Source organism: Periophthalmus magnuspinnatus, chromosome 7 (assembly GCF_009829125.3).
Source record: "Periophthalmus magnuspinnatus isolate fPerMag1 chromosome 7, fPerMag1.2.pri, whole genome shotgun sequence".
Lineage (NCBI taxonomy): Eukaryota > Metazoa > Chordata > Actinopteri > Gobiiformes > Gobiidae > Periophthalmus > Periophthalmus magnuspinnatus.
Window position 1 is genome coordinate 28215815 of NC_047132.1, and position 25533 is coordinate 28241347.

Sequence of the window (25533 nt, forward strand, 5' to 3'; positions counted from 1 at the left end):
AATCAATACTGTACATATTAGTTCCAAAGTTATAACCTTACCTTCAGTTAAAAATGTACTAAAATTATACATGACGTTTTGCTTTTATTGTGGACTAAATCATTTGTTCTCACTTAAATCTTTGCTCTGTCTGTTCAGCTCTGTGAAGATCTATTTGAGAAAATCAGTTTAGACAACAAAAAAGAAGAGCTCTCCTACTCAGTTGAGGTAAACCATAAAAAACAAATATGACAGACTGAACATTCCTGGACTTGCCTATTGCACCAAATACTTTTACTATCACAAGATAACTCTGGGTGATGGTTTGTAGGTCAGTTACATGGAGATCTACTGTGAGCGGGTCCGGGACTTGCTCAATCCCAAAAACAAAGGGAACTTGCGAGTGCGTGAACACCCCCTCCTCGGCCCCTATGTGGAGGACCTGTCCAAGCTCGCTGTTACCTCCTACACAGATATCGCAGATCTTATGGATGCAGGAAACAAAGCCAGGTATGTGCTCATAACTGTGACCACAAACTCACAAAATATATTTACTTCTACATGGAAAAATGGAAGCAGAATAGTAAAGTGAACTATACTGACAATTGGTTAATTTCACAACATTGAAATATTAGAATTGATACATTTCAGTCGATATAATGGTGGTATCCAACACACTAGCTAGGCCACTGTGTCTCAAAGCTAACAGTCACTTTTATTAAAACTGCAAAGCATAAAATAAACAACATGTTAAAATTCAAATTAATTCAAATACAGATTACCCAATTATGTTTATATGTAGAATACTTCAGTTTGTGGTGTTTTTTTAAATATTTATTATGCCTCAGAATTACCATTAGCGTTAGCATTGAGACGCAAACATCTCTCTAAACACAAAACTGTCATTTTATTTGTGTAGTGTTTAACACCAACAGATCCCTGAACTTTAAATATTTATTCATTTTGGCGTGACTCGGCAAAAACCTCAGGGAGATAAAATAGGACAGGAAGTGGTGAGGCTAACACTGAGGTTGCCCGGCGTTACTGTGCACAGAGCCTGTTGTTTACTTATTTTTACTTATCAGTATGTATGAATTTGCTTTTGTGTTCCGTTCCAAAACAACATAATTTTAGGATCTTTGCCGAGTGTATGTTGCTGTATCGCGTTAATATTGTGTTTATATTAATATTAGAATGGGTCTAGTCTATAGCTTTAATTATGGCAAGTTTTTTTATAAATGTTTTGTACCTCTGAGCAGGTGATGTATGTGTAAGTCACGGGAGCTCCCTGGGGAGGAGTGAGCCCTGTCCTAATCTTCTGTGCTGACTCAGAGGGCTTATTTCGAGAACATGCCGTGTAAAGCCACTATCTCCCCTGTGGCCGCGCTCTTCCACTCCCCACTGTATTTGTGTTCAGTATTATCCTTACACTTATCCTCCTCTGCTGTATAAAGCAGTACCTAAATTCTTCCTAATAGCCTAAAAATCCAATAGCATTTAATACATAGTGTCAAGTGCTGGTTTTCAAATGAATCCACCACACTCTATAGGCCTGTAGTGTGCCTGATTTTTACTGTCTTTAAAACATGACAAACAAGTTCATTTTGAAATGTGCAGTGGTCCAGACATGTTCCTTACTTTCTTACAGACTGAGTTATAGGCTGTTTTCTCAGCTTACAAATAACAACAACTAGCATACTAACAGGCCAATGGCTCTACTTCCTGCTTCACAGAGGAAAAACATTTAAGGTCAAAATGTGAACGTAAAGTGCTATCTGAAGAGCTGCTATTACAATATGTGTGAAAAAATTTTGGTTATAGCCCTTTTAACTGAGGTGGGAGCAGGAAAATGACTATTGTTTAATATTTTGTAATGGACCACACCCCCAGATGTCAGTGTGAACGTAATAACATTTCAGCATCTGTAAACAGACTATAATTTGTGCATTGAAGTAGAGTTAATCTTTTGTTCATGTTGAGAATATAATGTTTTTTTATTTACAGGACTGTGGCTGCCACCAACATGAACGAAACCAGCAGCAGGTCACATGCAGTGTTCACCATTGTCTTCACACAGAGGAAACATGACAACGAGACGGACCTCTCCACAGAGAAGGTCAGAGGGGACACTTTGACTTGAATTTCAATGAGTCCTTTCTCCCCAGAGAGTTTGATGTCCCACTGTCTCCTACATTTTAAAAGGATCATTTATGGCGCCGTACAGTTATGTGTATCTGTCATTTGATTGCTTTGATGTGTCCTCTGATGACGTTACTAGTGAATGAATTGTGGTAGAAAAAGTCAATTTTGATGCAAGGTTGCTTCCTGTGATTTTCATAAAACAAAGAGCCCTCTCTTCTGAAAACACATGGCCTATTGTAGTGAGCAACATCCGATTTATGGGTCTTGGTCAGCAATGAGTTTAAAGAGTTCCTATTTGAATTGTCTTAATAAAATTAAACATGATGCTAACAATTAAAATGTTTCTTTTTAGGTCAGCAAAATCAGTCTAGTAGATTTGGCAGGAAGTGAGCGCGCGGACTCCACTGGTGCAAAAGGAACCAGATTAAAGGTATGACTCATTACAGCGGTTACAATTGTCAATAGGGTTGAATGAATAATTGCAATAGAATTGAAATCGCAATTTGAATGGACTCACAACAACAAGCAACAACATATCCGGTCTTATTCTGCTTAAAAAAAACTGCTAACCCTATATTTCAAATCTGTACAAAGATGTTCTGAAATACATGTGAATCTTCTACTGTATTACTTTGTCACATTAAAATGCCAATTTTATAAATCTAATCACAATGCTTTTAAGAAAAAAACAAAAACAAAACACAATTAGATATTTTTCACAAGTCATTCAGTTCTAATTATCAATACTCTAATATATTCCCATATTTTATTGCAGGAAGGAGCAAACATCAACAAGTCTCTGACCACATTAGGAAAAGTCATATCTGCTTTGGCTGAAGTGGTGAGTGTTTTTCCATTTGCCCTTCTCCAGCTGTTATCCTGAACCACCCTGCCCTGTTTTTGGGAGGAGACAATGTTGGAAGTGAGGCATGCTGTAATATTTGCCCTTCTTTTTCTCTTGTCCTTTAACGCCTACTATCTCAGGATAACTGTACCAGCAAGGTAAACCCTCGGACAGTCCAGTCATTCGCATCTAATCCCTTCCATCAGCCTGATGTGACGAGCTGTTGCTCTGCACTAGTTCATTTCACTGCAGATTTTAGCAGCCTGTTTAGGCAGTATAATATTTATACTAGAGATCGACCGATACACGTTTTCAAACGCTGGACAATGCCAATACTAATATTTTAGGATCTAGAGCAGCCGATCGCCGATAAGTTTTGTGGACATTTCTGGACATGACTGCAAACTCAAATACTGTATATACAATGCAGTGTTCTACATAATAGGAACATTTATAGGGACGTTTAAGCTTTGTGTCTTTACTTTAAGCAGCTGTCAGCCCAAACAACCTTCTTATGCTAGAGATACGCTAAAAAGTTCAAATATCGGCCAATATATCGGTCTATCTCTAATCTGTTACAGTAGCATCAGGACATAGTATCTGAACTTTACTCATATTTACCCTTTGCTGAATGTTTCATGTGATTCAAACTTTGTAAAATGCAAGTCTATTAACCCCTCAATACTATTTTGTTTGCAGAGTAAGAAAAAGAAGAAGACTGATTTCATACCATATCGAGACTCTGTTTTGACCTGGCTTCTTCGGGAGAACTTGGGTAAAACTAAACTAATTCATCTAAAAAGCTTTCTATCACCCGGTTAATCGTCTCTACAGGGAAAAGAAAGTTTATGTAATCCATGTCCTAGTATCCATATCGTAGACAGCTAGAAAAATTAGCCACCTGCATCCTGTCAGAATAAAAAATGGAGAGGAGCAAGTGTGCGTTACACTCTGCCAATTTAAGAAGAACACTGTCAGCATGCTGTATTTCAACTTAACAAGATAAGCGCTCTGTTACCCTGCGGTCACACATGTTTACAGTAGATCTCCCATATTTGGTGCTACATGTAGTACATAGCTGTTAGGAGTCAAAACACTGCCAGCTCATACATTACTTCAGCCTCACTTCAAACAGACCAAACCTGGGCTAGCATTACTTATTATTGTGGCCCCTATCTGACCCTACAATCAATTCCAGGTGGAAACTCCAGAACGGCCATGGTTGCTGCTCTGAGTCCTGCTGATATCAACTACGACGAGACCCTTAGTACTCTCCGGTAGGTTTGAAATAATAATAAATAAATAGACTGACTGTTGTTTTTTTGTCTTCCATTTTGGCCTCAAATGAAGTTGGTAATTTAAACTTTAAAATACTTGATGTAGAGTTGTTTCAAGTCCACTCCAAAACCAGTTAGAACATATTAGTATACCTGTTATTTTGATACTTGTCCAACTTGATTTTAATACTGGAGACTCAGTACCAAATTTGATACCATGCTAATAAAAACACATTTTTAGAGTGTAATTTTAAACCCTTAATGTTAGTGTCTTTAATATTAACCCATAGTCTCATACTAACTCTGATAAAGATGAAGACTAAAACTAAAAGCTAAAAAAACTAGGGGAAAGGTAAATTTTTCAGTATTGATGCTTTCACTTATTAAGTATTTAGTTAGTATTGATTAGTATCTCTGCAACGTACATATAGTTAGTCAGCATCTCAAATTATTTTTTTCCATGTTTTTCTGTTTACAGCTATGCCGACAGGGCCAAGAACATCAAATGCAATGCTGTCATCAATGAAGATCCCAACAACAAGCTGGTGCGTGATCTTAAGGATGAAGTGGCTCGTCTGAAGGAGCTGCTGCGTGCACAGGGCCTGGGAGACATCCTGGACAGTGAGTTTTGTACACGGCAGCGCACACGGCAGCGCACACGGCAGCGCACACGGCAGCGCACACGGCAGCGCACACGGCAGCGCACACGGCAGCGCACACGGCATCTATTACTACACTTTCTCTTTTCTTCATCACCGTCCTATCACTTCATACTTTGTTTGTATTTTAGTGCATGGATGTGTACTTTGTAGGTATCATAAAACATGGCCGTACTACTAACTTTTCAATTGACCATAGGGATAACCAGAGAGATGAGAATAATAATGAATTCATATTTAAGATGTAATATGTGTAGTTAATATAGCTAGCACTGCTTCAAACCTATCAGTTCAGTGTATAAATATCATCAGATTCTTTCCAGTTTAAAGGAAACATAGTTCATTTTGAAGTTCATAGTACGGGGCAGTAAGAGTTTGTTTTAGAATATTTAAAGGGACCATATTACACATTTTCTAATCTGTTATAATATTGTTTCTTCATAGAAAACATACCTAGAGTTGTGTTTTGTTTCATTCACGTGTTTAATACACAAGCACTTCATATTTAAGCTGAATTCTTCTCTCAAATGGAACACACTCTGTTCCACCTTATGATATCATGTGGTAATACGGGAAGTGCTCTACTGTGTTTTTAAACTCCTAATACCTTCACTAGAATCATATGGATGATTTCAACCCTGGAAAGTCTCTACTAAACAAAGTATAAGGTTACTCTTAAGTTGAAAACTACTACTTCATGACATCACAAGGTGGAACAGAGCATTTTGAGCTTTGGAGAGAGAGACTAACGATAAAATATTACTCAAACATGTGTGAATGAAACAAAACACAACTCCAGGTATGTTTTAGAGGCGGTAACAATATTTTAACATGGCTTAAACCTCCATTTAGTGTAATTTAATTATTAAAAATAAATAAAAATAAATCCAATTGTGGCATTTTATTTCTTAACATTTATCATTTTGAAAAGCCCCAATTTTGTCCAGGTTAGTGTAGTTTAGATTAAACAAACTGCCCCATAGAACAGTGATTTCATGACAGCAGCACATTTGTAGAGTGGTTATTGTTCAGTGGTTGTTGTCATATTTACAACACAGTCATCGCCTCATTCAACTGCGAACTGTGGAAAAAAGAAATCTCCCCAGCTCATGTATCTGAATTATCTCATAAATCTGTTAATCAAACGCTGGACTAACCCTTTATCACATATTTAACATCAGAGTTAACAGCTCCTCATCACATTTTGTTGTGTCTGTAACGGTTTCCTCACATTGTACTGGTGCTAACACGTCTCATCTTCTCCTGCCTCCCTCAGTCGATCCTATGGGGGATGATTACCCAGGAAGTGGAATCAAATGTGTGTATATGTGCCCTAGCCAAACCTTATCTCACCGCTCTGGCCTAACTTTGCTCTTACTGCTAACATAAGCCTGCTACAAACTTGCATGCCTCTTGAGTGAATAATGTAAGAAATACGAGGGGCTTGAAATCTAGATAAGAAAAGCATGCAGCTGTTTTATGTTGCACAATGAGGGTGGAGAGGCAGCTAAATACACACAATTTAATTAGTTTGATTAAACAAAGAAATGCGTTTTTTGGAATAATTCCTGTCTCCCCAACCCCCAGTTCTTCATGCTCATTCATCTGCGTGTGTCTGTGTGCTTTTTCTTTTTTTGTTTGACAAATAATGTGCTGAAGCTGCGGCTCAGAGCTACAGAAGAAAAGGTGCATGTATTTGAATGGTAGCTAGCTAATGGTAGCAGTAGTTATAATCTCTGCTTTTTAAACAGACTGGATTCAAAAGGATCTCACTATCTCCAACATTACACCCTTGCCTAAGTTTAGTTTTAGTACCTGTGACTTTTGATAGATAAAACAAAACCTTGCATATCAAGTTCACCTGCCTGATCTGATATGGATGTAATCTGACTAGCAATCTGTGAGCCTACACTTTAATGGCTATTGTTTTAATTGTGGTTTGGATTGGGGTGAGGTCTCAGTTACCCTCCTGTCCTTGAGTGCGTTATGTTAGCATGAGCTGACCTCTAGCGAAGCTGCATTGGCTCTGTTACACTGTGTTTGTGTGGGGGTGACTCAAAATGCTTGACTGTGGGCTGAACTTTGGCTGCATGTTGCAACTATTTGTCACCCGCATTAGTATTTTGGGTTCTCCCAGCTCCTTCCATCCCATATGTGATCACTGATGGCAGTTTTCACCCTTTTTAGCTTAATACAAAAGATAACACAATGACATCAAGTGGACCAGTTTAGAATAGATGCACTGCAAATTAAGTTATCAGGGTAATTGGAATGCCTCTGTAATTACATGGGCCAAGTATTATAGTTCAGAGTGAGAGCCTAGTTAAAACACAACCTTGAATTTTGTGTGTAGCTACACTGCCAAAATGGAATATCTAACCTTGGTTATAATGATGTCAATTCAGAATATTAATCTTAATTTGAGAAGTTTTCACCAAGTTGGACTTTGTTGCTTATGTAAAACATTTTTCTAATATTTTCAACAGGTTACAAGATAATAAGGGCCCATATTGTAATCATTATTATTATGTTATAACGTTGTTTCCTCATCAAAAACCTGGAGTGGTGTTTTCTTTCATTCACACATGTTTAACACACTAACCCTGCATATTTTGAGTTCTTCTCTCAAACTGAAAACACTCACAAGGTGGAACAAAGTATTTTGTGCTTTGGAGACAGATTAATAACAGAGTTACTCAAACATCTGTGAATAAAGCAAAATTCAACTCTAGCTATGTTTTTGAGGAGGTAATGACATTCTAACATGTCTTAAAGCTCACAAGTGTCAATTTTACATAATATAGGCCTCTTAACAAAATGTATTAAATGATTTAAGTGAGAGCTCTTACTTTTGAATTGACCTAATACTTAAACTTGAAATTAGAAGTAAAGTATTGAAAAAATCTTGAAACAATAAATCTGTCAAGTAAATACAAGCTATCAAGTGAATACTACTGAAGTTAAGATAAATATTCTGAATTATTTGAAGTAACTCTTTTTGTATTTCATGGGCTTTCTGTCATTGGGTGAAAACTGCTCTATAGCTGGTCACTTAACTGAACTTGTCTTAATGTACAATGTGTGTCTTACATTGGTTTCCCCCTTTCCTTGTCTTCTCTCCTCCCTTGTTTCGTCCACTCCTTCTTTTCACCATTTGTTTTTCATTTTTGTGTGGTTTATCCTTCCTCTCCTTATCCCCGGGCCTATCCATCCTCTCTCCTCCTTCCCTTCTCTCCCTTTCTTGCTGTGGCCTCAGACCTCAAAGACATTCAGAACAATAAGAATAGATACTTGCTAGCCTCAGAGAATCAACGGCCTGGCCATTTTTCCACAGCACCCATTGGTTCTCTGACAGCCTCTCCGTCCCTGGGCTCGCTCTGCTCCCAGGGCCTGCAGTCCGTCTCCAGCATCCAGGAGAGAATCATGTCCACGCCCGGAGGAGAGGAGGCCATCGAGAGGCTCAAGGTAAATACACACGGGGCAACAATGGAGACTGAATCACACTGCTGATTGATCGTTATATGTTTACAAAAATATAAAAAAAATAGATGACCAGGGCAAGGCAATTTAATTTCATTCAAAGTGCTTTACAGAATAAGAAAGACCTTAAAATCACAATACAAACAAATCGAGCATAAATAATTATCACAAAATGAACATTAAAAGAGAAGAGGCAGAATAAAAACACAGATAAACACAACCAGACTGAGGCCTGTCTCACATCTTCAGGAAAACTGGTCCAGGTTTTAGCTGCATAAAATGAAACAATGAAAGTTATTAGAAGAAAAAATATAAATATTCAAAAAGTGTTTGGTGAAATAAAGATCTTACTCATTCAGTGAACAAGACAAGACAATACAATAACAAAACCAGAACTGCTCTTTATCTGCCTTTTTTTTGTCAAAGTTTGTGATAATTTAATATGCATTTTACAGACATTTGGATAGATTTTAAAACGTTTGAAGACACTGTGTAATTGGTTTTATACATTTAAAGGACCAACTAATTAATTCTGTATTATTACTGATAAAATTATATAAATCTTTAAACTCTAAAACAGTAGAAACAAGGAGCTGTTGGTGTCCATATAAAGAATGGTGCTCATGAGGAAGGGTACTATCTTGCCCTCATGAAATCAAGGCTTTTTTTTAACCAAGCCTGATATTTCTGTTTTTGTTATATACATTTGGTTTCGGTAATCAGCCTTTTACAAATAAGAACTAACACGGTTTACACCAACGTAATAAGATCTAAAAATAGATCCGCTACCTGGCAGTTCTTCGCAGCACATTCATCCCACGCATAAGATCTATAGTGGTTTAGCCTCACCGTTTACTACATGCTCCTTTATATTTACAACATTCACGTTTTCTTATGAAGTTCAAACACTGGGAAGCACGAAGACACAAAGCAACCCACACTCAGAAGCTGCAGTTTCCATGACAACCCCAGAGCGCACTGTCTGTCATCGAGTGACGTCAAACACCGATGCACGCACAGGGAAATTAGACCAAAATAGAACCAGACTTTGTGGCCTTTTAGTTTTGATAATGAGCCATTTGTTAAACATTGCATAGGGTACGATTTGATTACAATGTGGTATTTTAAAATGCCAATGTTTTCTGTGTCCCATCTTTTCTAAGGTAATTTGGGATTTAATACATTTTCTTTTTCACACTCCTTTTCAAGCTTAAATACAAAAAAAAAAAATCTAAAATGTCCATTAAGTGTACTGGATACATGTATACTGTCGTCTTGTGTTCATTAATCTGCTCATATAAAAAGTAAATACATTTAAAAAGTTGTAAAAATGCAAACACCGTGTATACATGTGAGTGGTATTTACAGTTGTTTTCAGATTATACAATTTTGCTGTATTTATTCATGTGTATTATAAAACATACATATTTTACCTGCTTTCATTATCGGTTAATTCGTCATGTCATTAGAAAAACTGCAATATATAATGTGTTATTTTACCCCTTTTACTCAGGAATCGGAAAAGATCATCGCCGAGCTCAATGAGACCTGGGAGGAAAAACTACGAAAAACTGAGGCGATTCGAATGGAAAGGTAAGTACCAGCCGTAGTAGATATCTCAATCCTTGTGTTTCAAGGGTGGAGCAGTTTGTCTCACGAGACATCACTCATTTGGATCCTGTCTGTCTCAAGCACTTCCCCAAAGACTTGTCTCCATCTCCACATTTTAGGTTTAGACTGTCTGCTACTATGACCATTGTGTCTGATCCTATTCTGTCCATTTCCCCTTTATATCTGTATATCTGTTGTCTGAACTTTACCCATCAAACACATGCTAAAACATCTTCATTTTATTGCCATTCTCTGCCTGTTTCTTGAATGAAATAATTAGTGTCATACTAATCAAGCGAAATAGTATAAACTAAATAGTGAAATACTATAAACTGGCTCTTTGGGGCTACAACTTTTATTTGTATTTTTGTATATTGTCATTTTCAAATCAATTTTTATTTATATAGTACACTTAAACTCTTTATATATGTGTGTGTGTGTGTGTTTTTTTTTTTTGTTGACTTTTTATGTGAAGCACTTTGGGCATCTTAAGTTGTTTAAATTAATTGAATTGTCTTATTTTTAGTCTATATTTAGCCTTGATTATGTGCCAGTTATATGCGTGTTTTTTCCAAAGATGGATTTACTGGGATATAGATAAATCCAAAATATTATAGTCATACAGTGTTATCAATGTTTCTTCCGCTGAGCAGCAACCACCTCCAGACTCGATAGAAATAGTTTTAATCTGGTGCCGGTTTATTAATTCAAGCAGTGACGCATCAAAGCAAAATGACTAACGCTGGATTTAATTTCCTTTGGGATTTTCAAAAGTTTTAGCCATCATTGATTCTTAAAGTTACGTTAATAAAAAGCACAGGACACCCATTATCAGCTGTGGGTAAAGTGGGTTTTTGGATTCAATTAGAAATGAAACCAAATCAGAGAAGGAAAATGTCACTTGAAACTTTAGGTTTGAATATATATTAATGACGTTGAAGTTATTGCGTTTCATTTATTTAAAGGGCCCATATTACGCTATTTTCTGATCTGTTATAATGTTACCTCATCACAAACATACCTAGAGTTGTGTTTTGTTTCATTCACACATGTTTAACACACAAACACTTCATATTTAGGCTGAGTTTTTCTCTCAAACGGAAAACACTCTGCTCCACCTTGTGATGTCATGCAGTAATACAGAAAGTGCTCCACTGTTTTTAAACTTTATATACGTTCACTAGAATCATATGGATAATTTCTGCCCTATAATTGCCAATCTCTACTGAACTAAAGGTAAAAGGAGCTGTTAACTTCAAAAATACCACTACATGACATCACAAGGTGGAACAGAGCATTTTGAGATTTGGAGATGTAGAGAGACTAATAATAAAGGGTTACTCAAGCATGTGTGAATGAAACAAAACACAACTCTGGGTCTGTTTTTGATGAGGTAATAACTTTTGAACTTCAACTTAAAGTTCACAAGAGTCAATTTTGTGTAATATAGGACCTTTTTTAATAACCTTTTACCAGACATAAGCAGATTTTTGTACTCGATCAAGTTCACACAAAGTCAAAATTATTGTGTTGCAGAGAGGCCTTACTGGCAGAAATGGGTGTTGCGATCCGTGAAGATGGCGGCACGTTGGGCGTATTCTCCCCTAAAAAGGTACGTCATGGACAAAGCACGACTCAGACTGGACCTAAACTGTATAAACTGTTCCATTGCTGCTGATGCTCACGTTTCAATCATCACTTCCTCTGCTGCGCCTGTGTGATCTTTCTCATGGGAACTTCCCTTCATTGTCCTTGTATTTTCTCACTCTTTATCATCTCTTTTCCTCTCTTTTATTTGCTTTGATTTTATAGCTTAGTCAGGAATTTCAGGGTCCTTTTGAATTGCCAGCCCAAAAGGTTTGTTAAATGAGTTTGGCAGTGAACAGATCTCTCTACAGTAGTTGAAATGAGGCTGATTAGTGTTGTATAATCCTGCAAAAACATATAAAATAATGCCTATAGCTTGCTTATTTTCACTCCCTTGTAATGACTAGAACTTAAAGGGCCTTTATTACGCTTTTCTTTCTAATGTATGTTAAAATGTTGTTTCCTCTTCACAAACTGATCTGAAGTTATGTTTTGTTTCATTCACACATGTTTAACACACATTGGACACTGTGTTCCACCTTGTGATGTCATTTGATAACACAGAAAGTGCTCCACTCTGTTTTTAAAATTCATACACCAATTTGAATGATTTTAGCCTTGGGATTACCAAGCTCTACTGAAGTTAAAGGTAGTTGTTTACTTAAACTACCATTACATGACATTATAAGGTGGAGCAGAACATTTTGGGCTTTGGAGATGTAGACAGACAAGGATATAAATCAGGATTACTCAAACATGTGTGAATGAGACACAGCACCGGATATGTTTTTGAAGAGGTAACAGCATTATAACATGGCGTAAACATCACAAAATGGTGTTTCTTTCTTGTCACGTCACACAATTAGCATTAGCAACCCTTAGATCAACAGTTAAATGAAAAGTTGTGTAGTTAAATGAAATGCCTCCATAGCTTTCCCCATCCCTCCTATTTCCTGTTTAACTGCATTCGTTTTTTGTTATTCTATTCACATTTGTTTGTTTTTTCATTCTCTCTTCTTTCCACCATTGCTCTTCCATGGCTTAGCATTTTGTTGAGAAGTCTTTTGAGTTCTATGTAGATCATGGGTTCTTTTCCCCCAAAAAGGTTGGTGTTTTGGGCCATAGTCAGTAGCTTTAAATGTTGAAGATATATCTGATGTGTTTCAAATTGCTTTGACTTTGATTTATTCATTACTGCATATTGATGAACAATTGATCCTCCAAAAACATGCTTGTGGTAAAATGTTTGTCTCATGTTTTGTATCTAGACTCCACATTTGGTTAACCTGAACGAAGACCCGCTCATGTCAGAGTGTCTGCTCTACTACATCAAAGACGGCATCACAAGGTAACAGCAGTTTCAATATACACTGTGAAAAACATAGAGGTCCAGGGCTTTTATAAACTACACTTCACTAAAGCCAAGTCTACTGATGAGTCACAAGCAAAAAGTGGGTTTGTGATGTTACACATGTGTCAGTTAATCAATCTTCATGTGTTGCACTTAACAAAAGCAACAACCACTGGATCAAAGTGCTTTCCGTAAGTGCAGCAATCAATACATCTGTGTGTCATTGGGAAAATTGTATATGTAAACGATTTGCACTACATTTAGAAATCTTTATTGTAAAAACTGATTCTCATGACCTATTTTTGGATTTTTCTTTATGATCAGTTATCAATACTCGTGTGACCGCAACAAAAAAGGTGGCAGACATGACTGTAAAGGTTTTAGCTCCCCGCTGAAACTTTTTTTTAACAAGTTACAATAAATATGTGCAAATTGTGGCGATCGGCTGATAGTGTGACCAGGTGGAGTGGAATCAGAGGAGCAGTGAGAGGGCGTAGGAGGCAGGTCCCATTTTATAGCACGCCTGGGTCACCTCATAACAGACAGAATTGGTATTAATAAAAAACATGGTACAACAGGGCCTGTCAAAAGGCAATTGAGGTAAAATTAAGAACTATAACAGAAAGAAATATAACAGGTTTATACTTTTGGGAAGACCAAATAATTCAAAATAAACATGTCTTTTCCAGGGTGGGTCAAGCAGATGCTGAAAGACGACAGGACATTGTTCTGAGTGGAGCTCATATCAAAGAGGAGCACTGCATTTTCCGCAGTGAGAGAAATGCCAATGGAGATGGTAAGAAAAATGTATTTGTTTTTTCATATCTAGTTGGCAAAAAGATCTGTTGACTACTTGCAAGTGGTACTGTACTAACATTTAAGTGGTTTAAAATTTCAGACATCCAAAAAGAATAAAACTAGACATAGACTAGACTTATTTTGTACTAACTATGTTTTTGATTTCTGCTGAAGTGGTGGTCTTGTTGGTGCCTTGTGAGGGATCAGAAACATACGTCAATGGAAAACGTGTCGAGGATGCCATCCAGCTCCGCTCAGGTACAACATTTACTTGGCATAAAATCAATAAAACTGTATTTCTGATGGGTAGCCACCACTAATACACTGGGATATTGAACCTGTTTTCTATTCCTCTTGTATCCAGGCAACCGCATAATCATGGGCAAGAACCATGTTTTCCGGTTCAACCACCCAGAGCAGGCGCGTGCCGAGAGGGAGAAGACGCCTTCCGCCGAGACCCCTGTGGAGCCAGTGGACTGGACCTTTGCCCAAAGGGAGCTCTTGGAGAAACAGGGCATCGACATGAAGCAGGAAATGGAGAAAAGGTGAGTGACGATATTGTGCTCGAGGTTAAAAGTTGAGTATGATAAGTATTTGAGATGACATATGGTTGTGTTGTTCAGGCTGACTGAAATGGAAATACTGTACAAAAAAGAGAAAGAAGAAGCAGATCAGCTCCTGGAACAACAGAGACTGGTGAGTGGAGACAACATTTAAGATTTCAAGTATAGCCATCCAAAGCCAGATTCACAAAGAGAGATTCAATATTATATTTTTTTTTATTTTTTAGTGCACATGAATAAAATCTGTTTCACTGATACTGTTATGTCAGCCTGTATCAGTGATTTTTTTTATTTTTAATATGGCTTCTAAAAGACGCCCTAATGTTAAAGCTGTGGTCATCTGGACAATATTTTTGAAATGATTGTCCAGATAACTTTGAAACCTTGTCTACCATTGCAAGATATATGTAGCTGAACAGTGTTTTTCCAGAGATTAAATCTCTTTGTGAAACTGGCTTATGTTTTTAAAGAGTAAAAATAAGTTAGTAAATTTTTTTAAAGTTTTTAGTTGATTGTTTATATTACCTGGATTCTATTTTGTATGAAGTGATAAAAAGTTAAAGCATGGTTTTTGGCCACCTTGAATACAGTCATTTTGGGCTTTTGGATCCTCTTGTAGTTCCCCTGGGTCTGTTTAATCCTGTCTAGTACTAATTCTCACTCTGAGCTCTGACACTGAGATGTGTGAAGCGCATGTCCGTTCTTCTTGCATGGAGGATTTTCTGGTTTTTAGACTGAAGAGCTTTCTCTCGTCTCCTTTGATTTTCCGTAGCGATTTGATTGAGTCAGAAATAGACTATGAAGCTTTCTATTTTCTCCCCTTTTCTTGTCTTTCCCATAGAACCTTAGGAATCCTGCAAAACAGCACCCTGTAGCTAATGCCAAATAGTTCAACAAAGACACAAAATAAAAAAATAATTATCTATTGAATAAAATAATGTTGTAGACCTGTTTTCAGACAACGCTGCTTTGCATGGTTCTTGTTAATAATAGCATGGTTTTTTAACTCCTTGAGTGCTGGTTCTGGACTAAAGTGAAGCCAACTTTTAGGCGGCTGTTGATTTGCTTGAATTAGATTTTCTGCTCTAGTTTTCTTGCTCTGTTTTGTCTTGAGTTTAATTTTTTCAATGCAGTTGCTGACAAGTTCAATGCATTGTGTTAACTCAATTCTTCTGTAGTTTTTACAGTGACAATGTGGTTTCTCATTGACTTCTTTGGCTACCCTTTTGCTTTTGTTTAGCACACTAGGGCTCAGCAACAGAGATTGTATTTGTCAAAGTTTTTAAAAATAATTTTGGTTTGATGTGCCATGCTATAGACACAGGAATCCCATCTCACAAAATCTATCAAATGCCACAGCGATATCCTCAAAAATGGAAGATTGGACCAGCTGGTTGTGATCTGTAATGGACTTTGTCAATAGAAATGAGAAACTGCATTTTTCCAACTAACATTTTTCTTGTAGTGGATTAACACCGCTCACATCTGCCTCTTGTCTTTCTACTGGCTTTCTGATCAGCTGCACAACTCTCCTAACACAAAGCTAACACTCAAACCTTCTGGACTAAAGGGGAAAGTTCCCAAATCGAACTACATGCATGCCACAGTTTTTGGGATCAGAAGATGAAGACGATCACAAGGCTCCAATAAGCGCCTTTGCTTCATTGATTTACTTTATCTAATATTATATACATGCTTTACCTTTACTTTTAATATCAGTATGCAACATTGGGAACAATCATGACAATCACGTCAACCATTTTTCATCAATTCCATGTATTCAGTCATTCCTTCACCAGTGAATCATTGTGAAAAAGTCTGAACAAGAAAGTCAATGAAAGCCTCTTTTGGTTGAATTTTAGTTTTAAGTTTGATTTTTGTGTTGTTTTGCATGTTGGCATACATTTTACTCATCATTGATGTATGCATAAAAACAGTACATCTTGAATGTGTTAATGCTCTCAAAAGCTATGAAATGATCCAAGCTAATGCTATTTGATTACATGAAAATTGCTCCTTACTCTGTTCCCATGTTGCATATTCATACCCTAAATCATTCTTTTAAAACAAAAGCCATCTTTTCATCTTCCTTTGATTTCTCATTGTAATTTCTCCTTTTTGGGGCTCATTTGGTTTGTTTTCTTAAGGATGGCGACTCTGATAGTGGGGATGACTCAGATAAGAGGTCTTGTGAAGAGAGCTGGAGACTGATCACATCACTGAGGGAAAAGCTGCCCCCCAGCAAACTCCAGACCATAGTGAAAAAGTGTGGCCTTCCCAGCAGTGGCAAGAAGAGAGAGCCCGTTAAGATGTACCAGATACCCCAACGCCGGCGCATCACTAAGGACTCCAAGTGGGTCACCATCTCAGACCTGAAGATCCAGGCCGTCAAAGAGATCTGCTATGAAGTGGCCCTCAATGATTTCCGGCACACGCGCCAGGAAATCGAAGCATTGGCTATAGTCAAGATGAAGGAGCTCTGCGCCAGCTACAGCAAGAAAGACCCCAACGAGCGTGATTCATGGAGAGCCGTGGCCCGGGACGTTTGGGACACTGTGGGGGTGGGAGATGAGCGCATCGAGGACGTCATCACCAACGGGACTCGACCAGGTTCTGGTGTGATGGATGAGCTCAAGGTGCACATCGATAAACTGGAAGACATCCTGCAGGAGGTGAAAAAACAGAACAACATGAAAGATGAGGAGATCCGAGCTCTGAGGAACAAGATGGTGAAAATGGAGAAGGTTCTTCCCTTCATGGACGGTCAGGAGAAGCCTCAGACTGCCCAGCCAGCTGCTCTGCCCCCCTCTTTGCCCCTCGCTCTGCCCCCTGCCCAGCCCAATGCCCAGCCCAATGCCCAGCCCCCTGCCCTACCCGTGGCCCAGTCCTCTGCTCAGAGCTCGATGAGGACTCCCAGTCCCCAAGAGGGAAAGCCTCCTGTGCCCGAAAAGTTTGATGTGGAGGAAGCAGATCCACAGTCAGGCCTCCTCTCAGGAGAGGACCCAGCCCTGAAGCGGGGGCATATGCGCTGGATGAGGCAGGAGCAGCAGCGACTAAAAAACATGCAGCAGCAGGAGATCTCTAAACAGCTGCGCAGGAACAACGGGCCACACCGATTCATCCCCCCAGAGGATCGTAAACTTCGCTTTCCCTTCAGAAGTAACCCCAAGCATCGAAACTCCTGGAGCCCTGGCACCCACATTATCATCACAGATGAGCAGGTGATTGAGCTGAAGGTGCCTAAAGAAGCCGTGCAGGAGGAAGAGGAGGAAGAGGAGGCTCAGTGCAGAGAGAGAGTGGCAGCAGCAGTGGTCCAGGTGGCTCTGCCCAGCCCAGCAGCACAGAGGAGGAGCAGTGAATCTGATCAGAGCCAGGGGCCCAGGCACAACCACAGGAACCAGCAGAAGCAGCAGTACGAACGTGGACGCAGCAACTCCTTTAACCACCGTCAGAGGGCGTCGGGGTCTATGGGATCCATAGGGTCTATGGGGTCCATGGGATCCATGGGGTCCATGGGGTCCATGGAGTCCTTACAGCAGCCTGAGCCCCGGAGGCACATACAGCCATTTTACCCCCCGCGAAACCACCTGCCCCCTCACCTGCCCCCGCCCATGTACCCTCCTCAGCAATACCACCAACCCTGCCAGTATAATGGCATGTTTTACCCTGATGGCAGCTACAGTGGTTTCCAGGAGTACCCTCACACTGACCAACCAAACCATCCAATCAGCTTCCAGCCCCCACCCCGAATGCGCAGACAGTTGTCTGCTCCTAATCTCAAAGCCAACAGAGAGACCGTGGTTTGAGTCAGTGTTAGTCCAATGTTTCTATGGACAAAGACATTACAGATCACAAACTGCGAACAACGCTGACTTTTGCACTTGAATAGTGTTTTATTGGTTGATCCAAAAATATGTGTTTATACATAGACTTTTTATTGTCATCATAATATAAGCCGTGTTATCAGTTCTGCTGCGTTGTGTATAGTCATCATTAGGATGGGAAAACTGTCAGGGGCAACTGGAGAGGGCAGACAGTAAGGAGACAGTATTAAAGAAAAACTCGTACCGACCCCTCATTAGCTTGTTTGACAATTGATGAATCATGATTTGATTTGCCAAATCTTTTTTCTGAGTTTACATATTTGCCATGTTAGTATTTGCATCAGCCGCTGCAGTTTAAATCATGATTGAATTGAATCATTTGTTTTTGCCAAGAACAAGAGAATGCTACATTTATATGGTCATTGGCCATAATAACGACTCAAAATGTTTAGCTCCCCTCATTGTTTTTTTGTCTGAAATCAGTGGATTAGATCAGGAATCTAACCTCCAGTATTTTCTTTCAGTAAATTATTTGTTGATGCATCAGTCAGTTATGATATTTTCGGTCAGTCTGTAATTGTAAACCGGTTTTGTTAGCTCTATACATTACAATATGTCTAATGAGAAATGCTGTTCATTAATGAGATTAATCAAGGCTTCCTGAATGATCTTTTAAAAACTATTGTATAATACAAAATATGCTGCCTTCTAAAAACCATATTTGCACTCCCCATTTTATAAGTTCTAATTACTCAGAGAGCACATGCAGTAACTTAAAAAATAAAATCAAAATACCAATCACATTTTCATGTTATAAAAAGCTGCTGGTATGTCCTTAGCACAGAAGTGAGCATGTCATTGTCAATCATAATTATTTTTGCTCTCATAAAAAAAAAAAGACTGCTCTCATTTGTTGTTTCATTTGTATCAAAATGTCATTCATTTTTGTGTTTCAAACTTTCACTAAATAAGCCCTCCGCCTCATCTCCTATCCAATGGAGGTCTCACAGTGTTGTCATGGTTCCCAAAGACTCGCCTTGCAAATGTTGGAGGGAAGACAAAGACTTGAACTATTTGCATAATGTTTTTTTTGTTTTTGTTTTTTTTTGTTTTTTTCAAAAAAGACTGTCCATGTGAAATGAGGTTTTGATGACTGCCTTATTGGTTTTACACTCACACTGTCTGCATAGACATTGCATTCTTTAGTCTGTTATTTGTTGTATGTCTAGAAAGTCAATCTCCAGATCTGCTGCTGTCGTAGCTTTAACTCATTCACACATCTATATCACAGATGGCCTCTCAATCAGTCATGTTGCAGCTTGGATGTCTTTTTTAAACAATCAAACATAGTCCTGTTTGATATTGAACTTATCAGTATGTTATGCCTTATTATTCTATAACAAAAACCAAATAATCTGATGCTCTGCAAGTGTCTTCCCCATGTGCTCTTCTTGCCTTATATGTTGCATGGAGTCCTCCATCTGTTATTATTATTACACATCTGTACTGGTGCTGATGGCTACCAGGTAGCTGGAAAGTAAACTATCAAATAGACATTGTACAGAAAAGTATTTTAAATATTATATACCCTTCAGTGTAAGTGTCCACATCAGGTTCATATGTTGTATGTCTGTTGTTCCGTCTGACTTTTTCAAGTGCCTCTTGTGGCTGTGTTGAAGTTCATATTTGAACAATATACTGTTTCAGTGGAATTTCTGTATTACTGGAGGTTTATTTGAAGGTATGACTGAAATAAAATGACAAGCTCTGAGTGCAGTTATTTTGTGTTGAAATGGTTTTATGAAATTATAACAAATTTAACAATTGGTCAAAAGGATGAGATCACTATCTGCCTGCTGTACCAAAAGGGCAATGAGGTTGTTATTAAAGTAGGAAAACAAAACATTCCAGCTTAACTATATTAGTAATAACACTAGACTTTACCATCAGACATTTTCAAAGACAAGTGATAATCAGACATCTCATTTGTATTTAGAGCACTATGTTGAGTCTGTTTCCACACACCCACCTTCAGTTTAGTTTTTTGTTTTTTTTTCCCTCAAGATTAAGTTGTTTTGATGTTGGCTGGATTTGAGCAAGGAAGAGGTTAATGACCAATGAATAGCCCCCATTGTTTCTCCAGAAGACACTGAAAGCACCAGATGAGGTCATTGGGACCACAGCCCGTCCTGCCCCGAAGAGAATGGCGCCCCTCATTGGATTACATAGACTCAGCTCTCACCAGCTACGTATCTACTTTCTCCCCAGGCTATGGACAGTCGGCAAAATGTGCATCTCTAGGTTTTTTAGATCAACTGTTTTGCAGTCCTTTACACCCATATATATTTTTTTTATTTGAATTTGTAGCAAAATGTCAATTTGGGAAGAATAGAAACATTGACGTGTAAAGATGAAAAGAACAGTCCTAGATAGCTGTTACTGACCTTCTTTTGCTTTTTTTCATTAATTCAAATTTATGCATCTTATTTTTTGTTGCGTAAGCTATGCCTCTTTATTATTGAGGAACTTTGCTAAAGAATGAGAAAAATAGTCCAAACAAAAATGAGCTCTTAAAGTATTTTTTTAATTCTTTTTTTATGTGCATATGATTTTAGACCAGGGACAAAGATTACTTTCCTTTAGGCACATTTGTCCTCTGCATTTAACCTTCCATTCACTCATCTCCAGATCTTGAACTAGGCTTCGTCAGGAATACGTTAGCTGGAGGATTTGACTTATTGTGCATGTTTTGGATTGAAAGGAGAAAGCGGAGTGCCCTTAGAAAACCCAACCAGACACGGGGAGAAATGTGCAAACTTCACAGAGAAAGGCCTGGACGCCCCTAGAACCTTCTTATTGTGTGGTGAGAGTGAAAACATAATTAGTCTGAGTTAAGTGAATGAAAGTGTAGAATTACCAATCCCACATTGAGGAATTGTCTTTGTTATATCAAGGGAGCAAGAAGTAAACAATATTAAGTTTAAGATTTTTATATTTGGAAACATGGCCTGTCTGATATAGCCAATTTGCAAGTAGACTAAAGAAAATAAATGTTTTAAATACAATTTATATAAATGTTGATTCTCTTCCACCTGAGTGTGTAGCAGTAGTCCATATGGCGTCTCCCTGTTTGTATGTGTCCAGGTTTACGAGAGCAAACTACAGGAGCTTCAAAAACAGGTGGAGACTCGCTCACTGGTCGCTGAGACGCCGGACGAAGATGATTTGGAAGATGAGGAGGAAGAGGAAGGTGCGTGTTGTATTTCTATGGTGGCATTATGTCTACACTAAAGAGCAGCAGAGTAAATGAATTCTGTGTTTATATTTTCTATAGAGCCTAAACTATTTGGATGTACGTATTGTTTCTATCAAAACCAATTTTACAAACCCTTCATATTAACCGTTCCATTACAGTTAGTCTACATGTGTTGCTGATAATGTCATAAATAACATTACCACCATTAAACAACTGTATACAATCATTAACATTACATAACTTTTATCTTACTGAGACATTAGTACTTATTTTAACCCTTGGTCTGCAATAACTGACTGTGTGCTGAATACAATGCCGAGATATATAGTCACATATTACACTGTTTTCTTATCTATGTTATAATGTTGTTTCCTCATCACAAACATACTTTGAGCTGTGTTTTCTTTCATTCACACATGTTAAACACACAAAAACTCCATACACCATATGTGTCAAACTCAAAGCCCGGGGGCCAAATGGTTGCCCGCTACGTCATTTTATGTGGCCGCTAGAAGGTAAATTAAAAGGACTGTCATTTTAAAATAAGTCTATGCTGCTTTAATGTGTGCACTGACAATAGTCTAATGAGATTTTCCCAACAAGTGGAACTGAGAAATATTTGAAAATAATGATCCCAAAATGTTCAGGAAGAGGAAAATTGTAGACCGGTTCAAGAAAGGTGAAGGTGAATACAAGTTTGTGCTTCAAGAAGAAAAACCTGTATGTTTTATGGTGGGGTCAGTACTGGAGAAAGTTAGCCAAGAAAGTCAAGAAAAACAACAAATTGTCCAATAATTAAAAGACTATAAAAGTCTATATTTGAAGCAGTGTGAAGGTCTGTGAGCAGGTGTGCCCCCGAACAGATTTTTAAAAATGTCAGTTTATCAGGGGATACACAATTACATAGACATGTAATATTTGCAACTTGAATAAGTATTATTTAACAAGTTAAAAAGGAGTTGTATTTATTTAAATGACATTTGGTTATATTTAGTGACATTTATACTGCCTTACAGTTACATCTGTCTCTTGATGGCAACCATTTTGCTGATGTGACTCAGTGAAAATGAGTTTGACGCCCCTGCCATACACCTTCACTAGAATCATTTGTATCATTTTAGCGGTGAGAGGTAGCTGTTAACCTGAAAACTACAGCTTCATGACATCACAAGCTGGAACAGAGCATTTCGAGCTTTGGAGATGTTACTCAAACATGTGTGAATGAAACAAAACACAACTCCAGGTATATTTTTGATGAGGTAACAGCATTCTAACACAACTCAAAGCTCACAAGAGGCAATTTTGTGTAATATAGGACCTTTTAAAGTTATTTTTCTACAATTTGAGAATAAAGTAAATCTATGTATATTGATCATTTTGGAACGTACAATAGGAAGTGGATTAGATGGACTAGAACAGATAGAAACCTATACACTTACATATCATTCATACAATAGCAGAATTAACCTGTTTAATTATATTGCTTATATATAATATCTTTTGCATCACATCTACAGTGCCATGGACCCAGCATGAGTATGAGCTGGCTCAGTGGGCCTTCAGGAAGTGGAGGTACCACCAGTTTACCTCCCTCAGAGACCAGCTGTGGGGCAACGCTGTCTATCTCAAAGAGGCCAATGCAATCAGTGTGGAGCTAAAGAAGAAGGTTGGTTAAATAATGCAATTTCATTTATTATTCACCGCATTAGATTTAACCTTATGTGATTTTTTTAAAATTGTAAATATCTTGAAATCTCCACAAAGCACAAGTTGTTTGCTAAAATAATCAAGAGATCCCAGTTGTTACATTGTAAAACAGATAGTAAACTTGTTCTAAATCAATAAACACCTTTGCCATGAATCACCACATGAGTAATATATCTGTCAAACTGTGGTGCTGGAAATTTGTCAAAGTGTATATTTACTTTAATTTATATTGTTTGAACATGGTAGGCTCCCGGGAATAGAAATTACCTCTTGACCTCGACCTCAAAAGCTGTAAATCGTGACACTCTATTACCTGTCCACTACTATTACTGCATCTTCTGATTCGAGCATCCATCAAACAAATAGAAAGCAATGTTTTTTTTTCTTCTTCTTTAGGTCCAGTTCCAGTTTGTGTTGCTGACAGACACGCTGTACTCCCCGCTGCCTCCGGAGCTCCTGCCTCCTGAACCAGAGAAGGACCGTGACCCCCGACCTTTCCCCCGAACCGTTGTGGCTGTGGAAGTCCAAGACCTTAAGAATGGGGCCACACACTACTGGTCCCTCGAAAAACTCAAGTAAATGCCATTTGTATAATAATTCACATTTGTAGGTTATAGCACTAGGAATGTAATTTTAACTATTTTCAAAAGTCTAACAAATTATCTGGACCTAAAAAGTCATATATTGGTGAAATTTCATGTATAATAAATGATTGTTTATAAGCCAATATACAGAAATTACTGTCATTATATTTACTTTTAATAGTTTGTAACAATAATGGTTGGATAAAACAATTGTCCGAGCTTTACGAGAGTCAACTGAGCATTTTTTCAGTAACGCAATATCTCATAAAATATAGATAATAATGTAGAGTTGTTGTTTTGGAGATATGCAAAATTAGAAAATAAAGTATATTTAAAATGTTCTAAACAAGGGTATAAAGTTTGTGTTGGTTAATTTTAGCACATTCTGGACGCCTTGGTGAAATGTGGTCTAAAATTATCAACATAATCTTTAAAAAAAAAAGTTGCGATATTGTCAATATTGCCTATCCCTAAAGTGCCGTAAAACTAGTGCTAGTATCAAATCTCTTGCTGAAAACCGCATGCTCTTTTGACCTCTCATTAAAATTTAATGTTTGATGTTCTGCAGACAGAGGCTGGACCAGATGAGGGAGATGTACGATCGCGCTGGGGAAATGGCTTCCAATCACCAGGACGACGGAGAGGGCGCGCTCACAGGAAACGACCCCTTCTACGACCGCTTCCACTGGTTCAAACTGGTCGGCAGGTATGTCATGCACGCCACATGTTTTATATACGTACAGCTGTGTGGAAATGTAGTTTGCATTTGATCAGTTTATCACTTTTTGGTTTCTGTTTGCTTTTTGTTACATTCATAATCATTATAATCTATGTACAGACTATGAGTAGATGTCTTTAATAAACCATACATAACACAGTTCATTTTTCATTTTGTTAATATGTTTGTACTTTTGATTTATAATTTTTTCATATTTTATTTGTAATTATATCTGTGTTTTTTTTCCATATCATCATTGTAAACTTTATTTTTTCTTTTGTTTTTTGAACCTGGCCAGCCAGTTTATGTGTGCGTTCTATTTGTTTAGAATCAGAATAAGTTTACAGTATTGCCATCGTCTGCAAACAAAATGCAGAAACTAGAAACTTTCTTGTTTCACAAACTTGCTTAAACAAAGAATAACAATATAAACTGTAAGGGCATCCATTAAATCAAGTCAAATTATTTCATATTGTGTAGTAAGTCAAGTTAGTCAAGAAACATTTATTTAAAACATGTTTCTCCAGTTGGTAAAATAATAATCAAATTGTTCTAACATCAGACTCACTCAAATTGGCCAATACCAAATGACTGGTCAGGTTACTTTTTGTTTTATTTTTATTTTATGGTACTATTATTCACTTTTTATTAATTTAATTGTATAAATTACCTTTTGACTGTTAAACATTATTGTGAAAACACCTTTATGTTCTGTTGGTTAGTGTCTCTCCTCTTGAAACCTACAGATTTGAGTATATTTATGGAAATCCTCTTAAGGCACCATTAATTTGTTATAAAATAGTGTTTCCATCCTCCCTGCAGCTTTCGGTAATACCTGCTCCAAATTAATATATCAGCCCCATGTTTTATTCGCTGTCACAGTAAGAGCTGTGAAATTATGTGTAAATTGTTTAGCGTTCTGTGAGGGGCAAAACCAATTTATGTACAAATCTGGTTTATTTCGTAGCACTTAAATGCTGCTAGGTTTGTGTGGTAGAATAGCAATCTGAAGTCAATTTTTTTGCTTTTTTTGTGCGTTGGTGGTCCTCATTAGGCCTTTTTTATAGATTGTAGATAGGCCTGTCACAATATATGAAAGATGGAACAATCATTTTTGAGCGTCAGTATTTATAATGGGGACCTTTTTCTTTGT

At 37.7% G+C, this 25533-nt stretch overlaps 1 protein-coding gene across 3 annotated transcripts in view; it reads left to right on the top strand.

Moving 5' to 3' along the window:
• The window catches only part of kif1b (kinesin family member 1B), a 66273-nt gene that overhangs the window by 20320 nt on the left and 20420 nt on the right, over positions 1-25533 (top strand). Inside the window, exons 5-26 of one of the 3 annotated variants that reach the window (XM_055223061.1) lie at positions 139-207; positions 311-489; positions 1984-2095; positions 2474-2551; positions 2897-2962; positions 3106-3123; positions 3665-3740; positions 4164-4242; positions 4721-4863; positions 6178-6219; positions 8158-8366; positions 9895-9974; positions 11529-11604; positions 12848-12927; positions 13620-13726; positions 13903-13986; positions 14093-14273; positions 14352-14424; positions 21260-21365; positions 22889-23037; positions 23475-23653; positions 24231-24368. In XM_055223061.1, coding sequence (XP_055079036.1) covers positions 139-207; positions 311-489; positions 1984-2095; positions 2474-2551; positions 2897-2962; positions 3106-3123; positions 3665-3740; positions 4164-4242; positions 4721-4863; positions 6178-6219; positions 8158-8366; positions 9895-9974; positions 11529-11604; positions 12848-12927; positions 13620-13726; positions 13903-13986; positions 14093-14273; positions 14352-14424; positions 21260-21365; positions 22889-23037; positions 23475-23653; positions 24231-24368 — 2324 coding nt within the window. Of the gene's footprint in view, positions 1-138; positions 208-310; positions 490-1983; positions 2096-2473; positions 2552-2896; positions 2963-3105; positions 3124-3664; positions 3741-4163; positions 4243-4720; positions 4864-6177; positions 6220-8157; positions 8367-9894; positions 9975-11528; positions 11605-12847; positions 12928-13619; positions 13727-13902; positions 13987-14092; positions 14274-14351; positions 14425-16438; positions 19890-21259; positions 21366-22888; positions 23038-23474; positions 23654-24230; positions 24369-25533 lie in introns of those variants that run through there. The other 2 variants (XM_055223062.1, XM_055223063.1) reach the window with 2 other exon arrangements.